This window comes from Pseudophryne corroboree, chromosome 5, assembly GCF_028390025.1.
Source record: "Pseudophryne corroboree isolate aPseCor3 chromosome 5, aPseCor3.hap2, whole genome shotgun sequence".
In the NCBI taxonomy this organism is placed as follows: Eukaryota; Metazoa; Chordata; class Amphibia; order Anura; family Myobatrachidae; genus Pseudophryne; species Pseudophryne corroboree.
In genome coordinates this window covers 17,536,198-17,559,756 of record NC_086448.1, presented here as the reverse complement: position 1 = coordinate 17,559,756, position 23,559 = coordinate 17,536,198, and the positions used below count along the sequence as shown (strand labels likewise).

General features: G+C 47.8%; 1 protein-coding gene across 1 annotated transcript in view; it reads left to right on the top strand.

Annotated features, from left to right (window-relative positions):
- LOC134928726 (uncharacterized) overlaps positions 1 to 23,559 on the top strand; it is a 236,200-nt gene that overhangs the window by 156,866 nt on the left and 55,775 nt on the right. Inside the window, exons 5-7 of the mRNA XM_063924742.1 lie at positions 18,218 to 18,381; positions 20,009 to 20,085; positions 21,272 to 21,554. Coding sequence (XP_063780812.1) covers positions 18,218 to 18,381; positions 20,009 to 20,085; positions 21,272 to 21,554 — 524 coding nt within the window. The remainder of the gene's footprint in view (positions 1 to 18,217; positions 18,382 to 20,008; positions 20,086 to 21,271; positions 21,555 to 23,559) is intronic.

Genomic DNA, 23,559 nt, shown 5'->3' with positions numbered 1-23,559 from the left:
CAGGGAGTACAGGTCACTCAGACACGGCAGCTGGGAATGTATTAGTGTATGTGAGGATACAGGGAGTACAGGTCACTCAGACACAGCAGCTGGGAATGTATTAGTGTATGTGAGGATACAGGGGTTACAGGTCACTCAGACACAGCAGCTGGGAATGTATTAGCGTATGTGAGGATACAGGGAGTACAGGTCACTCAGACACAGCAGCTGGGAATGTATTAGTGTATGTGACAATGCAGGGGTTACAGGTCACTCAGACACAGCAGCTAGGAATGTATTAGTGTATGTGAGGATACAGGGACTACAGGTCACTCAGACACAGCAGCTGGGAATGTATTAGCGTATGTGAGGATACAGAGATTACAGGTCACTCAGACACAGCAGCTGGGAATGTATTAGCGTATGTGAGAATACAGGGATTACAGGTCACTCAGACACAGCAGCTGGGAATGTATTAGCGTGTGTGAGGATACAGGGAGTACAGGTCACTCAGACACAGCAGCTGGGAATGTATTAGTGTATGTGAGGATACAGGGACTACAGGTCACTCAGACACAGCAGCTGGGAATGTATTAGCGTATGTGAGGATACAGAGTTTACAGGTCACTCAGACACAGCAGCTGGGAATGTATTAGCGTATGTGAGAATACAGGGATTACAGGTCACTCAGACACAGCAGCTGGGAATGTATTAGCGTATGTGAGGATACAGGGAGTACAGGTCACTCAGACACAGCAGCTGGGAATGTATTAGTGTATGTGAGGATACAGGGGTTACAGGTCACTCAGACAGCAGCTGGGAATGTATTAGCGTGTGTGAGGATACAGGGGTTACAGGTCACTCAGACACGGCAGCTGGGAATGAATTAGCGTATGTGAGGATACAGGGGTTACAGGTCACTCAGACACAGCAGCTGGGAATGTATTAGCGTATGTGAGGATACAGGGACTAAAGGTCACTCAGACACGGCAGCTGGGAATGTATTAGCGTATGTGAGAATACAGGGAGTACAGGTCACTCAGACACAGCAGCTGGGAATGTATTAGCGTATGTGAGGATACAGGGAGTACAGGTCACTCAGACACAGCAGCTGGGAATGTATTAGCGTATGTGAGGATACAGGGACTACAGGTCACTCAGACACGGCAGCTGGGAATGTATTAGTGTATGTGAGGATACAAGGAGTACAGGTCACTCAGACACAGCAGCTGGGAATGTATTAGTGTATGTGAGGATACAGGGAGTACAGGTCACTCAGACACAGCAGCTGGGAATGTATTAGCGTATGTGAGGATACAGGGGCTACAGGTCACTCAGACACAGCAGCTGGGAATGTATTAGCGTATGTGAGGATACAGGGGCTACAGGTCACTTAGACACAGCAGCTGGGAATGTATTAGCGTATGTGAGGATACAGGGGCTACAGGTCACTCAGACACAGCAGCTGGGAATGTATTAGTGTATGTGAGGATACAGGGACTACAGGTCACTCAGACACAGCAGCTGGGAATGTATTAGCGTATGTGAGAATACAGGGATTACAGGTCACCCAGACACAGCAGCTGGGAATGTATTAGCGTATGTGAGGATATAGGGAGTACAGGTCACTCAGACACGGCAGCTGGGAATGTATTAGCGTATGTGAGGATACAGGGATTACAGGTCACTCAGACACAGCAGCTAGGAATGTATTAGCGTATGTGAGAATACAGGGATTACAGGTCACTCAGACACAGCAGCTGGGAATGTATTAGCGTATGTGAGGATACAGGGGCTACAAGTCACTCAGACACAGCAGCTGGGAATGTATTAGCGTATGTGAGGATACAGGGGCTACAGGTCACTCAGACACAGCAGCTGGGAATGTATTAGCGTATGTGAGGATACAGGGATTACAGGTCACTCAGACACAGCAGCTGGGAATGTATTAGCGTATGTGAGAATACAGGGATTACAGGTCACTCAGACACAGCAGCTGGGAATGTATTAGCGTATGTGAGGATACAGGGGTTACAGGTCACTCAGACACAGCAGCTGGGAATGTATTAGCGTATGTGAGGATACAGGGGCTACAGGTCACTCAGACACGGCAGCTGGGAATGTATTAGTGTATGTGAGGATACAGGGGCTACAGGTCACTCAGACACGGCAGCTGGGAATGTATTAGCGTATGTGAGGATACAGGGACTACAGGTCACTCAGACACAGCAGCTGGGAATGTATTAGTGTATGTGAGGATACAGGGGTTACAGGTCACTCAGACACAGCAGCTGGGAATGTATTAGTGTATGTGAGGATACAGGGAGTACAGGTCACTCAGACACAGCAGCTGGGAATGTCTTAGCGTATGTGAGGATACAGGGAGTACAGGTCACTCAGACACAGCAGCTGGGAATGTATTAGCGTATGTGAGGAAACAGGGACTACAGGTCACTCAGACACAGCAGCTGGGAATGTATTAGTGTATGTGAGGATACAGGGACTACAGGTCACTCAGACACAGCAGCTGGGAATGTATTAGCGTAAGTGTGGATACAGGGGCTACAGGTCACTCAGACACAGCAGCTGGGAATGTATTAGCGTATGTGAGGATACAGGGGTTACAGGTCACTCAGACACAGCAGCTGGGAATGTATTAGCGTATGTGAGGATACAGGGAGTACAGGTCACTCAGACACAGTAGCTGGGAATGTATTAGCGTATGTGAGGATACAGGGGCTACAGGTCACTCAGACACAGCAGCTGGGAATGTATTAGTGTATGTGAGGATACAGGGAGTACAGGTCACTCAGACACAGCAGCTGGGAATGTATTAGCGTGTGTGAGGATACAGGGGTTACAGGTCACTCAGACACGGCAGCTGGGAATGTATTAGTGTATGTGAGGATACAGGGGTTACAGGTCACTCAGACACAGCAGCTGGGAATGTATTAGCGTATGTGAGGATACAGGGGTTACAGGTCACTCAGACACAGCAGCTGGGAATGTATTAGCGTATGTGAGGATACAGGGATTACAGGTCACTCAGACACGGCAGCTGGGAATGTATTAGTGTATGTGAGGATACAGGGAGTACAGGTCACTCAGACAGCAGCAGCTGGGAATGTATTAGCGTATGTGAGGATACAGGGAGTACAGGTCACTCAGACACAGCAGCTGGGAATGTATTAGTGTATGTGAGGATACAGGGACTATAGGTCACTCAGACACAGCAGCTGGGAATGTATTAGCGTATGTGAGGATACAGAGATTACAGGTCACTCAGACACAGCAGCTGGGAATGTATTAGCGTATGTGAGAATACAGGGGTTACAGGTCACTCAGACACAGCAGCTGGGAATGTATTAGCGCAGGCATGTCCAAACTGCGGCCCTCCAGCTGTTGTGAAACTACATATCCCAGCATGCCCTGACACAGTTTTGCTGTCGGAGAATGCTAAAGCTGTGTCAGGGCATGCTGGGATGTGTAGTTTCTCAACAGCTGGAGGGCCACAGTTTGGACATGCCTGTATTAGCGTATGTGAGGATACAGGGACTACAGGTCACTCAGACACGGCAGCTGGGAATGTATTAGTGTATGTGAGGATACAAGGAGTACAGGTCACTCAGACACAGCAGCTGGGAATGTATTAGTGTATGTGAGGATACAGGGAGTACAGGTCACTCAGACACAGCAGCTGGGAATGTATTAGCGTATGTGAGGATACAGGGGCTACAAGTCACTCAGACACAGCAGCTGGGAATGTATTAGCGTATGTGAGGATACAGGGGCTACAGGTCACTCAGACACAGCAGCTGGGAATGTATTAGCGTATGTGAGGATACAGGGATTACAGGTCACTCAGACACAGCAGCTGGGAATGTATTAACGTATGTGAGAATACAGGGATTACAGGTCACTCAGACACAGCAGCTGGGAATGTATTAGCGTATGTGAGGATACAGGGGTTACAGGTCACTCAGACACAGCAGCTGGGAATGTATTAGCGTATGTGAGGATACAGGGGCTACAGGTCACTCAGACACGGCAGCTGGGAATGTATTAGTGTATGTGAGGATACAGGGGCTACAGGTCACTCAGACACAGCAGCTGGGAATGTATTAGCGTATGTGAGGATACAGGGGCTACAGGTCACTCAGACACAGCAGCTGGGAATGTCTTAGCGTATGTGAGGATACAGGGAGTACAGGTCACTCAGACACAGCAGCTGGGAATGTATTAGTGTATGTGAGGATACAGGGACTACAGGTCACTCAGACACAGCAGCTGGGAATGTATTAGCGTAAGTGTGGATACAGGGGCTACAGGTCACTCAGACACAGCAGCTGGGAATGTATTAGTGTATGTGAGGATACAGGGAGTACAGGTCACTCAGACACAGCAGCTGGGAATGTATTAGCGTGTGTGAGGATACAGGGGTTACAGGTCACTCAGACACGGCAGCTGGGACTGTATTAGTGTATGTGAGGATACAGGGGTTACAGGTCACTCAGACACAGCAGCTGGGAATGTATTAGCGTATGTGAGGATACAGGGAGTACAGGTCACTCAGACACGGCAGCTGGGAATGTATTAGTGTATGTGAGGATACAGGGACTACAGGTCACTCAGACACAGCAGCTGGGAATGTATTAGCGTGTGTGAGGATACAGGGGTTACAGGTCAATCAGACACGGCAGCTGGGAATGTATTAGTGTATGTGAGGATACAGGGGTTACAGGTCACTCAGACACAGCAGCTGGGAATGTATTAGCGTATGTGAGGATACAGGGAGTACAGGTCACTCAGACACGGCAGCTGGGAATGTATTAGTGTATGTGAGGATACAGGGAGTACAGGTCACTCAGACACAGCAGCTGGGAATGTATTAGTGTATGTGAGGATACAGGGGTTACAGGTCACTCAGACACAGCAGCTGGGAATGTATTAGCGTATGTGAGGATACAGGGAGTACAGGTCACTCAGACACAGCAGCTGGAAATGTATTAGTGTATGTGACAATGCAGGGGTTACAGGTCACTCAGACACAGCAGCTAGGAATGTATTAGTGTATGTGAGGATACAGGGACTACAGGTCACTCAGACACAGCAGCTGGGAATGTATTAGCGTATGTGAGGATACAGAGATTACAGGTCACTCAGACACAGCAGCTGGGAATGTATTAGCGTATGTGAGAATACAGGGATTACAGGTCACTCAGACACAGCAGCTGGGAAAGTATTAGCGTGTGTGAGGATACAGGGAGTACAGGTCACTCAGACACAGCAGCTGGGAATGTATTAGTGTATGTGAGGATACAGGGACTACAGGTCACTCAGACACAGCAGCTGGGAATGTATTAGCGTATGTGAGGATACAGAGTTTACAGGTCACTCAGACACAGCAGCTGGGAATGTATTAGCGTATGTGAGAATACAGGGATTACAGGTCACTCAGACACAGCAGCTGGGAATGTATTAGCGTATGTGAGGATACAGGGAGTACAGGTCACTCAGACACAGCAGCTGGGAATGTATTAGTGTATGTGAGGATACAGGGGTTACAGGTCACTCAGACAGCAGCTGGGAATGTATTAGCGTGTGTGAGGATACAGGGGTTACAGGTCACTCAGACACGGCAGCTGGGAATGTATTAGCGTATGTGAGGATACAGGGGTTACAGGTCACTCAGACACAGCAGCTGGGAATGTATTAGCGTATGTGAGGATACAGGGACTAAAGGTCACTCAGACACGGCAGCTGGGAATGTATTAGCGTATGTGAGAATACAGGGAGTACAGGTCACTCAGACATAGCAGCTGGGAATGTATTAGCGTATGTGAGGATACAGGGAGTACAGGTCACTCAGACACAGCAGCTGGGAATGTATTAGCGTATGTGAGGATACAGGGACTACAGGTCACTCAGACACGGCAGCTGGGAATGTATTAGTGTATGTGAGGATACAAGGAGTACAGGTCACTCAGACACAGCAGCTGGGAATGTATTAGTGTATGTGAGGATACAGGGAGTACAGGTCACTCAGACACAGCAGCTGGGAATGTATTAGCGTATGTGAGGATACAGGGGCTACAGGTCACTAAGACACAGCAGCTGGGAATGTATTAGTGTATGTGAGGATACAGGGACTACAGGTCACTCAGACACAGCAGCTGGGAATGTATTAGCGTATGTGAGGATACAGGGATTACACGTCACTCAGACACAGTAGCTGGGAATGTATTAGCGTATGTGAGAATACAGGGATTACAGGTCACCCAGACACAGCAGCTGGGAATGTATTAGCGTATGTGAGGATACAGGGAGTACAGGTCACTCAGACACGGCAGCTGGGAATGTATTAGCGTATGTGAGGATACAGGGATTACAGGTAACTCAGACACAGCAGCTGGGAATGTATTAGCGTATGTGAGAATACAGGGATTACAGGTCACTCAGACACAGCAGCTGGGAATGTATTAGCGTATGTGAGGATACAGGGGCTACAAGTCACTCAGACACAGCAGCTGGGAATGTATTAGCGTATGTGAGGATACAGGGGCTACAGGTCACTCAGACACAGCAGCTGGGAATGTATTAGCGTATGTGAGGATACAGGGATTACAGGTCACTCAGACACAGCAGCTGGGAATGTATTAGCGTATGTGAGAATACAGGGATTACAGGTCACTCAGACACAGCAGCTGGGAATGTATTAGCGTATGTGAGGATACAGGGGTTACAGGTCACTCAGACACAGCAGCTGGGAATGTATTAGCGTATGTGAGGATACAGGGGCTACAGGTCACTCAGACACGGCAGCTGGGAATGTATTAGTGTATGTGAGGATACAGGGGCTACAGGTCACTCAGACACGGCAGCTGGGAATGTATTAGCGTATGTGAGGATACAGGGACTACAGGTCACTCAGACACAGCAGCTGGGAATGTATTAGTGTATGTGAGGATACAGGGGCTACAGGTCACTCAGACACGGCAGCTGGGAATGTATTAGCGTATGTGAGGATACAGGGACTACAGGTCACTCAGACACAGCAGCTGGGAATGTATTAGTGTATGTGAGGATACAGGGGTTACAGGTCACTCAGACACAGCAGCTGGGAATGTATTAGTGTATGTGAGGATACAGGGAGTACAGGTCACTCAGACACAGCAGCTGGGAATGTCTTAGCGTATGTGAGGATACAGGGAGTACAGGTCACTCAGACACAGCAGCTGGGAATGTATTAGCGTATGTGAGGAAACAGGGACTACAGGTCACTCAGACACAGCAGCTGGGAATGTATTAGTGTATGTGAGGATACAGGGACTACAGGTCACTCAGACACAGCAGCTGGGAATGTATTAGCGTATGTGAGGATACAGGGGTTACAGGTCACTCAGACACAGCAGCTGGGAATGTATTAGCGTATGTGAGGATACAGGGAGTACAGGTCACTCAGACACAGTAGCTGGGAATGTGTTAGCGTATGTGAGGATACAGGGGCTACAGGTCACTCAGACACAGCAGCTGGGAATGTATTAGCGTATGTGAGGATACAGGGGTTACAGGTCACTCAGACACAGCAGCTGGGAATGTATTAGCGTATGTGAGGATACAGGGAGTACAGGTCACTCAGACACAGTAGCTGGGAATGTATTAGCGTATGTGAGGATACAGGGGCTACAGGTCACTCAGACACAGCAGCTGGGAATGTATTAGTGTATGTGAGGATACAGGGAGTACAGGTCACTCAGACACAGCAGCTGGGAATGTATTAGCGTGTGTGAGGATACAGGGATTACAGGTCACTCAGACACGGCAGCTGGGAATGTATTAGTGTATGTGAGGATACAGGGGTTACAGGTCACTCAGACACAGCAGCTGGGAATGTATTAGCGTATGTGAGGATACAGGGGTTACAGGTCACTCAGACACAGCAGCTGGGAATGTATTAGCGTATGTGAGGATACAGGGATTACAGGTCACTCAGACACGGCAGCTGGGAATGTATTAGTGTATGTGAGGATACAGGGAGTACAGGTCACTCAGACAGCAGCAGCTGGGAATGTATTAGCGTATGTGAGGATACAGGGAGTACAGGTCACTCAGACACAGCAGCTGGGAATGTATTAGTGTATGTGAGGATACAGGGACTATAGGTCACTCAGACACAGCAGCTGGGAATGTATTAGCGTATGTGAGGATACAGAGATTACAGGTCACTCAGACACAGCAGCTGGGAATGTATTAGCATATGTGAGGATACAGGGAGTACAGGTCACTCAGACACAGCAGCTGGGAATGTATTAGCGTATGTGAGAATACAGGGGTTACAGGTCACTCAGACACAGCAGCTGGGAATGTATTAGCGCAGGCATGTCCAAACTGCGGCCCTCCAGCTTTTGTGAAACTACATATCCCAGCATGCCCTGACACAGTTTTGCTGTCGGAGAATGCTAAAGCTGTGTCAGGGCATGCTGGGATGTGTAGTTTCTCAACAGCTGGAGGGCCACAGTTTGGACATGCCTGTATTAGCGTATGTGAGGATACAGGGAGTACAGGTCACTCAGACACAGCAGCTGGGAATGTATTAGCGTATGTGAGGATACAGAGATTATAGGTCACTCAGACACAGCAGCTGGGAATGTATTAGCGTATGTTAGGATACAGGGAGTACAGGTCACTCAGACACAGCAGCTGGGAATGTATTAGCGCATGTGAGGATACAGGGAGTACAGGTCACTCAGACACAGCAGCTGGGAATGTATTAGCGTATGTGAGGATACAGAGATTATAGGTCACTCAGACACAGCAGCTGGGAATGTATTAGCGTATGTGAGGATACAGGGAGTACAGGTCACTCAGACACAGCAGCTGGGAATGTATTAGTGTATGTGAGGATACAGGGAGTACAGGTCACTCAGACACAGTAGCTGGGAATGTATTAGCGTATGTGAGGATACAGGGAGTACAGGTCACTCAGACACAGCAGCTGGGAATGTATTAGTGTATGTGAGGATACAGGGGCTACAGGTCACTCAGACACAGCAGCTGGGAGTGTATTAGCGTATGTGAGAATACAGGGAGTACAGGTCACTCAGACACAGCAGCTGGGAATGTATTAGCATATGTGAGGATACAGGGGCTACAGGTCACTCAGACACAGCAGCTGGGAATGTATTAGTGTATGTGAGGATACAGGGGTTACAGGTCACTCAGACACAGCAGCTGGGAATGTATTAGTGTATGTGAGGATACAGGGACTACAGGTCACTCAGACACAGCAGCTGGGAATGTATTAGTGTATGTGAGGATACAGGGGCTACAGGTCACTCAGACACAGCAGATGGGAATGTATTAGTGTATGTGAGGATACAGGGACTACAGGTCACTCAGACACAGCAGATGGGAATGTATTAGTGTATGTGAGGATACAGGGATTACAGGTCACTCAGACACAGCAGCTGGGAATGTATTAGCGTATGTGAGGATACAGGGAGTACAGGTCACTCAGACACAGCAGCTGGGAATGTATTAGTGTATGTGAGGATAGAGGGGTTACAGGTCACTCAGACACAGCAGCTGGGAATGTATTAGCGTGTGTGAGGATACAGGGGTTACAGGTCACTCAGACACGGCAGCTGGGAATGTATTAGCGTATGTGAGGATACAGGGGTTACAGGTCACTCAGACACAGCAGCTGGGAATGTATTAGCGTATGTGAGGATACAGGGACTAAAGGTCACTCAGACACGGCAGCTGGGAATGTATTAGCGTATGTGAGAATACAGGGAGTACAGGTCACTCAGACACAGCAGCTGGGAATGTATTAGTGTATGTGAGGATACAGGGAGTACAGGTCACTCAGACACAGCAGCTGGGAATGTATTAGCGTATGTGAGGATACAGGGACTACAGGTCACTCAGACACGGCAGCTGGGAATGTATTAGTGTATGTGAGGATACAGGGAGTACAGGTCACTCAGACACAGCAGCTGGGAATGTATTAGCGTATGTGAGGATACAGGGGCTACAGGTCACTCAGACACAGCAGCTGGGAATGTATTAGTGTATGTGAGGATACAGGGACTACAGGTCACTCAGACACAGCAGCTGGGAATGTATTAGCGTATGTGAGGATACAGGGATTACAGGTCTCTCAGACACAGCAGCTGGGAATGTATTAGCGTATGTGAGAATACAGGGATTACAGGTCACCCAGACACAGCAGCTGGGAATGTAATAGCGTATGTGAGGATACAGGGAGTATAGGTCACTCAGACACGGCAGCTGGGAATGTATTAGCGTATGTGAGGATACAGGGATTACAGGTCACTCAGACACAGCAGCTGGGAATGTATTAGCGTATGTGAGAATACAGGGATTACAGGTCACTCAGACACAGCAGCTGGGAATGTATTAGCGTATGTGAGGATACAGGGGCTACAAGTCACTCAGACACAGCAGCTGGGAATGTATTAGCGTATGTGAGGATACAGGGGCTACAGGTCACTCAGACACAGCAGCTGGGAATGTATTAGCGTATGTGAGGATACAGGGATTACAGGTCACTCAGACACAGCAGCTGGGAATGTATTAGCGTATGTGAGAATACAGGGATTACAGGTCACTCAGACACAGCAGCTGGGAATGTATTAGCGTATGTGAGGATACAGGGGTTACAGGTCACTCAGTTACAGCAGCTGGGAATGTATTAGCGTATGTGAGGATACAGGGGCTACAGGTCACTCAGACACGGCAGCTGGGAATGTATAAGTGTATGTGAGGATACAGGGGCTACAGGTCACTCAGACACGGCAGCTGGGAATGTATTAGCGTATGTGAGGATACAGGGGCTACAGGTCACTCAGACACGGCAGCTGGGAATGTATTAGCGTATGTGAGGATACAGGGGCTACAGGTCACTCAGACACGGCAGCTGGGAATGTATTAGCGTATGTGAGGATACAGGGACTACAGGTCACTCAGACACGGCAGCTGGGAATGTTTTAGCGTATGTGAGGAAACAGGGACTACAGGTCACTCAGACACGGCAGCTGGGAATGTATTAGTGTATGTGAGGATACAGGGAGTACAGGTCACTCAGACACAGCAGCTGGGAATGTCTTAGCGTATGTGAGGATACAGGGAGTACAGGTCACTCAGACACAGCAGCTGGGAATGTATTAGCGTATGTGAGGAAACAGGGACTACAGGTCACTCAGACACAGCAGCTGGGAATGTATTAGTGTATGTGAGGATACAGGGACTACAGGTCACTCAGACACAGCAGCTGGGAATGTATTAGTGTATGTGAGGATACAAGGAGTACAGGTCACTCAGACACAGCAGCTGGGAATGTATTAGCGTATGTGAGGATACAGAGATTATAGGTCACTCAGACACAGCAGCTGGGAATGTATTAGCGTATGTGAGGATACAGGGAGTACAGGTCACTCAGACACAGCAGCTGGGAATGTATTAGTGTATGTGAGGATACAGGGAGTACAGGTCACTCAGACACAGTAGCTGGGAATGTATTAGCGTATGTGAGGATACAGGGAGTACAGGTCACTCAGACACAGCAGCTGGGAATGTATTAGTGTATGTGAGGATACAGGGGCTACAGGTCACTCAGACACAGCAGCTGGGAGTGTATTAGCGTATGTGAGAATACAGGGAGTACAGGTCACTCAGACACAGCAGCTGGGAATGTATTAGCATATGTGAGGATACAGGGGCTACAGGTCACTCAGACACAGCAGCTGGGAATGTATTAGTGTATGTGAGGATACAGGGGTTACAGGTCACTCAGACACAGCAGCTGGGAATGTATTAGTGTATGTGAGGATACAGGGACTACAGGTCACTCAGACACAGCAGCTGGGAATGTATTAGTGTATGTGAGGATACAGGGGCTACAGGTCACTCAGACACAGCAGATGGGAATGTATTAGTGTATGTGAGGATACAGGGACTACAGGTCACTCAGACACAGCAGATGGGAATGTATTAGTGTATGTGAGGATACAGGGATTACAGGTCACTCAGACACAGCAGCTGGGAATGTATTAGCGTATGTCAGGATACAGGGAGTACAGGTCACTCAGACACAGCAGCTGGGAATGTATTAGTGTATGTGAGGATAGAGGGGTTACAGGTCACTCAGACACGGCAGCTGGGAATGTATTAGCGTGTGTGAGGATACAGGGGTTACAGGTCACTCAGACACGGCAGCTGGGAATGTATTAGCGTATGTGAGGATACAGGGGTTACAGGTCACTCAGACACAGCAGCTGGGAATGTATTAGCGTATGTGAGGATACAGGGACTAAAGGTCACTCAGACACGGCAGCTGGGAATGTATTAGCGTATGTGAGAATACAGGGAGTACAGGTCACTCAGACACAGCAGCTGGGAATGTATTAGCGTATGTGAGGATACAGGGAGTACAGGTCACTCAGACACAGCAGCTGGGAATGTATTAGCGTATGTGAGGATACAGGGACTACATGTCACTCAGACACGGCAGCTGGGAATGTATTAGTGTATGTGAGGATACAGGGAGTACAGGTCACTCAGACACAGCAGCTGGGAATGTATTAGCGTATGTGAGGATACAGGGGCTACAGGTCACTCAGACACAGCAGCTGGGAATGTATTAGTGTATGTGAGGATACAGGGACTACAGGTCACTCAGACACAGCAGCTGGGAATGTATTAGCGTATGTGAGGATACAGGGATTACAGGTCTCTCAGACACAGCAGCTGGGAATGTATTAGCGTATGTGAGAATACAGGGATTACAGGTCACCCAGACACAGCAGCTGGGAATGTAATAGCGTATGTGAGGATACAGGGAGTATAGGTCACTCAGACACGGCAGCTGGGAATGTATTAGCGTATGTGAGGATACAGGGATTACAGGTCACTCAGACACAGCAGCTGGGAATGTATTAGCGTATGTGAGAATACAAGGATTACAGGTCACTCAGACACAGCAGCTGGGAATGTATTAGCGTATGTGAGGATACAGGGGCTACAAGTCACTCAGACACAGCAGCTGGGAATGTATTAGCGTATGTGAGGATACAGGGGCTACAGGTCACTCAGACACAGCAGCTGGAAATGTATTAGCGTATGTGAGGATACAGGGATTACAGGTCACTCAGACACAGCAGCTGGGAATGTATTAGCGTATGTGAGAATACAGGGATTACAGGTCACTCAGACACAGCAGCTGGGAATGTATTAGCGTATGTGAGGATACAGGGGTTACAGGTCACTCAGTCACAGCAGCTGGGAATGTATTAGCGTATGTGAGGATACAGGGGCTACAGGTCACTCAGACACGGCAGCTGGGAATGTATAAGCGTATGTGAGGATACAGGGGCTACAGGTCACTCAGACACGGCAGCTGGGAATGTATTAGCGTATGTGAGGATACAGGGGCTACAGGTCACTCAGACACGGCAGCTGGGAATGTATTAGCGTATGTGAGGATACAGGGGCTACAGGTCACTCAGACACGGCAGCTGGGAATGTATTAGCGTATGTGAGGATACAGGGACTACAGGTCACTCAGACACGGCAGCTGGGAATGTTTTAGCGTATGTGAGGAAACAGGGACTACAGGTCACTCAGACACGGCAGCTGGGAATGTATTAGCGTATGTGAGGATACAGGGAGTACAGGTCACTCAGACACAGCAGCTGGGAATGTCTTAGCGTATGTGAGGATACAGGGAGTACAGGTCACTCAGACACAGCAGCTGGGAATGTATTAGCGTATGTGAGGAAACAGGGACTACAGGTCACTCAGACACAGCAGCTGGGAATGTATTAGTGTATGTGAGGATACAGGGACTACAGGTCACTCAGACACAGCAGCTGGGAATGTATTAGCGTAAGTGTGGATACAGGGGCTACAGGTCACTCAGACACAGCAGCTGGGAATGTATTAGCGTATGTGAGGATACAGGGGTTACAGGTCACTCAGACACAGCAGCTGGGAATGTATTAGCGTATGTGAGGATACAGGGAGTACAGGTCACTCAGACACAGCAGCTGGGAATGTATTAGCGTATGTGAGGATACAGGGGCTACAGGTCACTCAGACACAGCAGCTGGGAATGTATTAGTGTATGTGAGGATACAGGGAGTACAGGTCACTCAGACACAGCAGCTGGGAATGTATTAGCGTGTGTGAGGATACAGGGGTTACAGGTCACTCAGACACGGCAGCTGGGAATGTATTAGTGTATGTGAGGATACAGGGGTTACAGGTCACTCAGACACAGCAGCTGGGAATGTATTAGCGTATGTGAGGATACAGGGAGTACAGGTCACTCAGACACAGCAGCTGGGAATGTATTAGCGTATGTGAGGATACAGGGGTTACAGGTCACTCAGACACAGCAGCTGGGAATGTATTAGCGTATGTGAGGATACAGGGATTACAGGTCACTCAGACACGGCAGCTGGGAATGTATTAGTGTATGTGAGGATACAGGGGTTACAGGTCACTCAGACACAGCAGCTGGGAATGTATTAGCGTATGTGAGGATACAGGGAGTACAGGTCACTCAGACACAGCAGCTGGGAATGTATTAGTGTATGTGAGGATACAGGGGTTACAGGTCACTCAGACACAGCAGCTGGGAATGTATTAGCGTATGTGAGGATACAGGGAGTACAGGTCACTCAGACACAGCAGCTGGGAATGTATTAGTGTATGTGAGGATACAGGGACTATAGGTCACTCAGACACAGCAGCTGGGAATGTATTAGTGTATGTGAGGATACAGAGATTACAGGTCACTCAGACACAGCAGCTGGGAATGTATTAGCATATGTGAGGATACAGGGAGTACAGGTCACTCAGACACAGCAGCTGGGAATGTATTAGCGTATGTGAGAATACAGGGGTTACAGGTCACTCAGACACAGCAGCTGGGAATGTATTAGCGCAGGCATGTCCAAACTGCGGCCCTCCAGCTGTTGTGAAACTACATATCCCAGCATGCCCTGACACAGTTTTGCTGTCGGAGAATGCTAAAGCTGTGTCAGGGCATGCTGGGATGTGTAGTTTCTCAACAGCTGGAGGGCCACAGTTTGGACATGCCTGTATTAGCGTATGTGAGGATACAGGGAGTACAGGTCACTCAGACACAGCAGCTGGGAATGTATTAGTGTATGTGAGGATACAGAGATTATAGGTCACTCAGACACAGCAGCTGGGAATGTATTAGTGTATGTGAGGATACAGGGGTTACAGGTCACTCAGACACAGCAGCTGGGAATGTATTAGCGTATGTGAGGATACAGAGATTACAGGTCACTCAGACACAGCAGCTGGGAATGTATTAGCGTATGTGAGAATACAGGGATTACAGGTCACTCAGACACAGTAGCTGGGAATGTATTAGCGTATGTGAGGATACAGGGAGTACAGGTCACTCAGACACAGCAGCTGGGAATGTATTAGTGTATGTGAGGATACAGGGGCTACAGGTCACTCAGACACAGCAGCTGGGAATGTATTAGTGTATGTGAGGATACAGGGAGTACAGGTCACTCAGACACAGCAGCTAGGAATGTATTAGCGTATGTGAGAATACAGGGAGTACAGGTCACTCAGACACAGCAGCTGGGAATGTATTAGCGTATGTGAGGATACAGGGGCTACAGGTCACTCAGACACAGCAGCTGGGAATGTATTAGTGTATGTGAGGATACAGGGGTTACAGGTCACTCAGACACAGCAGCTGGGAATGTATTAGTGTATGTGAGGATACAGGGACTACAGGTCACTCAGACACAGCAGCTGGGAATGTATTAGTGTATGTGAGGATACAGGGGTTACAGGTCACTCAGACACAGCAGCTGGGAATGTATTAGTGTATGTGAGGATACAGGGACTACAGGTCACTCAGACACAGCAGCTGGGAATGTATTAGTGTATGTGAGGATACAGGGGCTACAGGTCACTCAGACACAGCAGCTGGGATTGTATTAGTGTATGTGAGGATACAGGGGTTACAGGTCACTCAGACACAGCAGCTGGGAATGTATTAGTGTATGTGAGGATACAGGGACTACAGGTCACTCAGACACAGCAGATGGGAATGTATTAGCGTATGTGAGGATACAGGGAGTACAGGTCACACAGACACAGCAGCTGGGAATGTATTAGTGTATGTGAGGATACAGGGGCTACAGGTCACTCAGACATGGCAGCTGGGAATGTATTAGTGTATGTGAGGATACAGGGACTACAGGTCACTCAGACACGGCAGCTGGGAATGTATTAGTGTATGTGAGGATACAGGGACTACAGGTCACTCAGACACAGCAGCTGGGAATGTATTAGTGTATGTGAGGATACAGGGGTTACAGGTCACTCAGACACAGCAGCTGGGAATGTATTAGCGTATGTGAGGATACAGGGGTTACAGGTCACTCAGACACAGCAGCTGGGAATGTATTAGCGTATGTGAGGATACAAGGAGTACAGGTCACTCAGACACAGCAGCTGGGAATGTATTAGTGTATGTGAGGATACAGGGGCTACAGGTCACTCAGACACAGCAGATGGGAATGTATTAGTGTATGTGAGGATACAGGGATAACAGGTCACTCAGACACAGCAGCTGGGAATGTATTAGCGTATGTGAGGATACAGGGAGTACAGGTCACTCAGACACAGCAGCTGGGAATGTATTAGTGTATGTGAGGATACAGGGGTTACAGGTCACTCAGACACAGCAGCTGGGAATGTATTAGTGTATGTGAGGATACAGGGGTTACAGGTCACTCAGACACAGCAGCTGGGAATGTATTAGTGTATGTGAGGATACAGGGATTACAGGTCACTCAGACACGGCAGCTGGGAATGTATTAGTGTATGTGAGGATACAAGGAGTACAGGTCACTCAGACACAGCAGCTGGGAATGTATTAGTGTATGTGAGGATACAGGGACTACAGGTCACTCAGACACAGCAGCTGGGAATGTATTAGCGTATGTGAGGATACAGGGGTTACAGGTCACTCAGACACAGCAGCTGGGAATGTATTAGCGTGTGTGAGGATACAGGGGTTACAGGTCACTCAGACACAGCAGCTGGGAATGTATTAGTGTATGTGAGGATACAGGGGTTACAGGTCACTCAGACACAGCAGCTGGGAATGTATTAGTGTATGTGAGGATACAGGGATTACAGGTCACACAGACACAGCAGCTGGGATTGTATTAGTGTATGTGAGGATACAGGGATTACAGGTCACTCAGACACGGCAGCTGGGAATGTATTAGCGTATGTGAGGATACAGGGAGTACAGGTCACTCAGACACGGCAGCTGGGAATGTATTAGTGTATGTGAGGATACAGGGACTACAGGTCACTCAGACACAGCAGCTGGGAATGTATTAGTGTATGTGAGGATACAGGGGTTACAGGTCACTCAGACACAGCAGCTGGGAATGTATTAGTGTATGTGAGGATACAGGGATTACAGGTCACACACACACAGCAGCTGGGAATGTATTAGTGTATGTGAGGATACAGGGGCTACAGGTCACTCAGACACGGCAGCTGGGAATGTATTAGTGTATGTGAGGATACAGGGACTACAGGTCACTCAGACACAGCAGCTGGGAATGTATTAGTGTATGTGAGGATACAGGGTTTACAGGTCACTCAGACACAGCAGCTGGGATTGTATTAGCGTATGTGAGGATACAGGGGTTACAGGTCACTCAGACACAGCAGCTGGGAATGTATTAGCGTATGTGAGGATACAAGGAGTACAGGTCACTCAGACCTGGTAGCTGGTAATGTATTTGGGGCATGTGGAGCTACAGCTCCAGTCCCTTCATTTAATATAGGCCCACAGGATTTGCATGGTTTACATATGGTGGTATGGGCCAGTAACATATTACCTGCTGTCCTGCCTGCTCAGGTACCTTCCACCCGACAGTCGAGTTTCATGGAATCTAGTGTGCCGTCAGGGTGGTCTGCCTCTCTTCCCACAGTCCTCAAATAGTGTGGCCTGGCAGCTGGCCCTGGAATCACATCAGCGGCACAGACATCATATGATAACGTTGCGCTTGGAGAGATGTTGAAAACAACATTAGTGAAGGAACTGGAAGGGAATATGTTGCTCCACTCTAAGGCACCTGAGTGCATTGTGGACCGGCATTGTGGGTAGCGTGAATTGCCTGCCTCTAATCAGGACAATGATTTTCAGCCAGGACATGTAACAGTGAATGCAGTAAATGTAGATGTTAATGCCACTGTCCCTGTGAACCTAGATCCATGTTCCAGTACAGCCAAGATCGAACTGGTGGGAACACCCAAGATGGCTGAGCAGATTGTACTCCAGGCCACAGACTCAGAGTAGGATACTCAGCCAGCCAGCCTTGAGGAGACTTTCGCCCAGGAGAATAGTGCAGAAGGAAGTTCTAGTCACAAAATATATCTCACGGGGCTTGTCAATATTGTGGTGTTGCAGAAAGAAACATCAACTTTTGAGGGATAAGACCTGGGATAAAACTGGCCTGGCTGCTTTCCTGCAGCCGGAGCATGGACTGTTTCCGATGGAGGGATCACCTTCTTCACCAGTCATGGAGCAATCCCCATTATGCCCTCCCAATTACCATACCCCCTAGTTTATGTTTGGTGAAGGTGGGTGGTTCCAGCCAAGGAAATGCTAGGTACTAAACCCCTGTGCTGAGGCCAAACAGGCAGCAGTAACATGGGAGGTGGAAGAGATGCTGCACCTAGGGGGTCACAGAGGAGTCAAACAGTGAATGGAATAGTCCCATTGTTTTAGTGTCCAAGCCTTAAGGAGCTTTGAGATTCTGTAATGACTTCAGAATGATCAATAAAGTTTCTCAGTTTGAATCCTATCCTAGGCCCTGGGTTGACGAACTGGTAGAAAATTCAGCAACAAGCCAGTATCTCACCACGTTAGGTTTAACGAAGGTGCACTGGCAAATTCCTCAGACAGAAGCTGCCGAAGCAACGACAGCCTTCTCTGCCCCACAGGGTTTGTTCCAGTATATAGTGCTGCCCTCTGGTTTGCATGGCGCCGCTGCAACTTTCCATAGAGCTATGAATAAATTGCTCCAGCCACACAAGGAATGTACAGCAGTGTATTTAGATGACATTGTCATTTTTAGCTCTGACTGGGAGTCACATCTCCCAAAGGGGAAGGCAGTGGTACAATCTCTATGGGCACACAGGTTCACAGCTAACCTGGAAAAGTGTGCCATCGGAATGGTAGAGCCAAAGTATCTGGGGTATATTGTAGGCTGAGGGTACGTTTAACCTCAACCTAACAAGGTGGAAGCAGCCTTACATGGCCTAAGCCAAAGTGTAAGTCCCAACGCCGGACATTCCTTGGTCTGATGGTCTATTATCATAGGTTTATACTTGATTTTGCCACTAGGGCGGCACCCTTAGCTGAATGTCTGAGGAAACAGTCCCCAGACAAGATAGAATGGTCTAGGCCCACAGAGACTGCTGGGCAGGATTTAGAGCAAGCTTTGTGCTCAGAGCCTGTATTGCAAGCTCCTGATTTAAGAAAGCAGTTTGTTTTGCAGACTTATGCCTCTGGGACAGGGTTAGGGGCAGTCCTTTCCCAAGAGGTAGTAGGGGAAGAGAGACCCATCCTCTACCTTAGCCGGAAATTGCTGCCCAGAGAACACAAGTATTCAACTGTGGAGCAGGAGCGCTTGGTGATTAAATGGGCAGTAGAGTCACTGAGATATATTTGTTGGGGTGAGAATTCCGGCTAATGACTGACCATGCACCCTTACACCCTACACACAGACAAGGAGGTGAATGCTCGTGTGATTCACTGGTTTCTGGCCCTACAGCTGTTCAAATTTGAGGTTTAGCATTGTCCAGAGAAACAGCACCTCAATGCAGATTCCCTTTCTAGAAAGTTTATGGGTCCTGGTCCTCCTAGCAACCCTAATGTAATGCTGTTACACAGATGTTCTGTGTTATCTTCCTGTAGGATGCAGATCTTCCTCCTGGTGACAGTGGTGGCAGGAGTGCTGAGGCAGAGCCAGTGCTGCAATCCCAACCCGCAAGGTATTTCATTCTCCTCCAATTCTAATATTTTTTGATTAAAGGATAAAATAAAGTGGTTCCATAGAGTACAAGACATGTCTCATAGTAGTGAAGGGGGTAATGGATGGCAGAAAACAAAAACTGCTTATGTTTCAGAAGGGTGAGGGGGCAAGGGATGGCAGACAGCAAAGACCAGGCATGTCTCAGAGGGGTGAAAAGTAATGGATGACAGACAGTGAGGACCAGGAATCTCAGAGAGGTAAGGAGGTAAGGGACAGCAGATAGTGAGTATCAGGCATATCTCATGAGGAGGCAAGGAATTGCAGACAGCATGGACCAGGCATGTCTCAGAGGGGTGAGGAGGTAAGGGATGGCAGACAACAATGATCAAGCACGTCTCAGAGGGGTGAAGAGGTAATGGATGGTAGACAGCGAGGACCAAGAATATCTCACAGAGGTGAGAAGGTAAGGGACAGCATATAGTGAGTATCAGTCATGTCTCAGAAGGGTGAGGAGGCAATGGATGGCAGACAGAATGAACCAAGCATGCCTCAGATGGGTGAGGAGATAAGGGAAGATAGACATCGAGGACCAGGCACATCTCAGAGGGGTGAGGGGGTAAGGGAAGGCAGGCAGCGAGGACCAGGCATGTCTCAGAGGGGTGACGGGGTAAGGGCTGGCAAACGTTGAGGACCAGGCATGTCTCAGAGGGGTGAGGAGGTAAGGGAGGGCTAACAACGATGACCACGTATGTCTTAGAGGGGGTGAAGAGGTAAGGGATGGCAGACAGAGAGGATCAGATATGTCTCAGATGGGTGAGGAGGTAACGGATGGCAGACAGCAAGAACTAGGAATATCTTAGAGGGGTGAGGAGGTAAGGGATGGCAGACAGTGAGGACCAGGCATATCTCTGAGGGGTGAGGATGTAAGGGATGGAAGACAGCGAGGACCATTCATGTCTCAGAGCGGTGAGGGGGATGGAATGGCAAACAGGTGAGGGTAAGTGGATAGGTGCTTATGAGTTTATCGCAAAATCAGATTTTCCGGATTTTTCTTATTGGCTAACCAAAACACTTGACATCCAAGAGCCAATAAGGAGATTCGAGTAAATCCGAGTAAAACTGAACCCGCTCATCTCTACTTTTTTTTTTTTTATATATAGCACAATATTTTGTGAATGTTGACAAACTCTTCCTTCTTGTTTCAGGCATTAATTTAGCCAGGGATGGACAGGTCACTCAGAGCTCTGTGTATCAAGAGTCTGTAAAATCTTACGCCACAAACGCCATTGATGGCATTAGAGATGGTGCTTTTATGAAAGGTTCATGCACTCACACCAATGGTGAAGATAATCCCTGGTGGAGGCTGGAACTCAGCAAAATATACAAGAGTTTATCCATTATTGTGGCAAATCGGGAAGATTGCTGTGGTGAGCGGCTCCTGGGGGCCGAGGTACGTGTTGGGAACTCTCCAGACAACAACAACCCAGTGTAAGTATCAATAGGAATAATCACATTATAATCTATCAGTGATGTACAGAACAGGTGCTATCTATCAGTGACGTACAGGACAGGTGTTATCTATCAGTGACGTACGGGACAGGTGTTATCTATCAGTGATGTACGGGACAGGTGTTATCTATCAGTGACGTACAGGACAGGTGTTATCTATCAGTGATGTACAGGACAGGTAATATCTATCAGTGATGTACAGGACAGGTGTTATCTATCAGTGATGTACAGGACAGGTGTTATCTATCAGTGATGTACAGGATAGGTGTTATCTATCAGTGATGTACAGGACAGGTATTATTTATCAGTGATGTACAGGACAGGTGTTATCTATCAGTGACGTACAGGACAGGTGTTATCTATCAGTGATGTACAGGACAGGTATTATCTATCAGTGATGTACAGGACAGGTATTATCTATCAGTGATGTACAGGACAGGTGTTATCTATCAGTGATGTACAGGACAGGTGTTATCTATCAGTGATGTACAGGATAGGTGTTATCTATCAGTGATGTACAGGACAGGTATTATTTATCAGTGATGTACAGGACAGGTGTTATCTATCAGTGAAGTACAGGACAGGTATTATCTATCAGTGATGTACAGGACAGGTATTATCTATCAGTGATGTACAGGACAGGTGTTATCTATCAGTGATGTACAGGACAGGTGTTATCTATCAGTGATGTACAGGACAGGTGTTATCTATCAGTGATGTACAGGATAGGTGTTATCTATCAGTGATGTACAGGACAGGTATTATTTATCAGTGATGTACAGGACAGGTGTTATCTATCAGTGATGTACAAGACAGGTGTTATCTATCAGTGATGTACAGGACAGGTGTTATCTATCAGTGAAGTACAGGACAGGTATTATCTATCAGTGATGTACAGGATAGGTATTATCTATCAGTGATGTACAGGACAGGTGTTATCTATCAGTATCATACAGGACAGGTATTATCTATCAGTGATGTACAGGACAGGTGTTATCTATCAGTGAAGTACAGGACAGGTATTATCTATCAGTGATGTATAGGATAGGTATTATCTATCAGTGATGTACAGGACAGGTGTTATCTATCAGTATCATACAGGACAGGTATTATCTATCAGTGACGTACAGGACAGGTTTGATCTATCAGTGATGTACAGGACAGGTGTTATCTATCAGTATCATACAGGACAGGTATTATCTATCAGTGATGTACAGGACAGGTGTTATCTATCAGTGATGTACAGGACAGGTATTATCTATCAGTGACGTACAGGACAGGTGCTATCTATCAAGGACGTACAGGACAGGTGTTATCTATCAGTGATGTACAGGACAGGTGTTATCTATCAGTGATGTACAGGACAGGTGTTATCTATCAGTGATGTACAGGACAGGTGTTATCTATCAGTGATGTACGGGACAGGTGTTATCTATCAGTGATGTACGGGACAGGTGTTATCTATCAGTGATGTACAGGACAGGTGTTATCTATCAGTTATGTACAGGACAGGTGTTATCTATCAGTGACGTACAGGACAGTGTTATCCATCAGTGACGTACAGGACAGGTGTTATCTATCAGTGATGTACAGGACAGGTGTTATCTATCAGTGACGGACAGGACAGTGTTATCCATCAGTGACGTACAGGACAGGTGTTATCTATCAGTGATGTACAGGACAGGTGTTATCTATCAGTGATGTACAGGACAGGTGTTATCTATCAGTGACGTACAGGACAGGTGTTATCTATCAGTGATGTACAGGACAGGTGTTATGTATCAGTGATGTACAGGACAGGTGTTATCTAACAGTGATGGTACAGGACAGGTGTTATCTATCAGTGATGTACAGGACAGGTGTTATCTATCAGTGTCATACAGGAGAGGTGTTATCTATCAGTGATGTACAGGACAGGTGATATCTATCAGTGACGTACAGGACAGGTATTTTCTATCAGTGACGTACAGTGACATAAAGGATA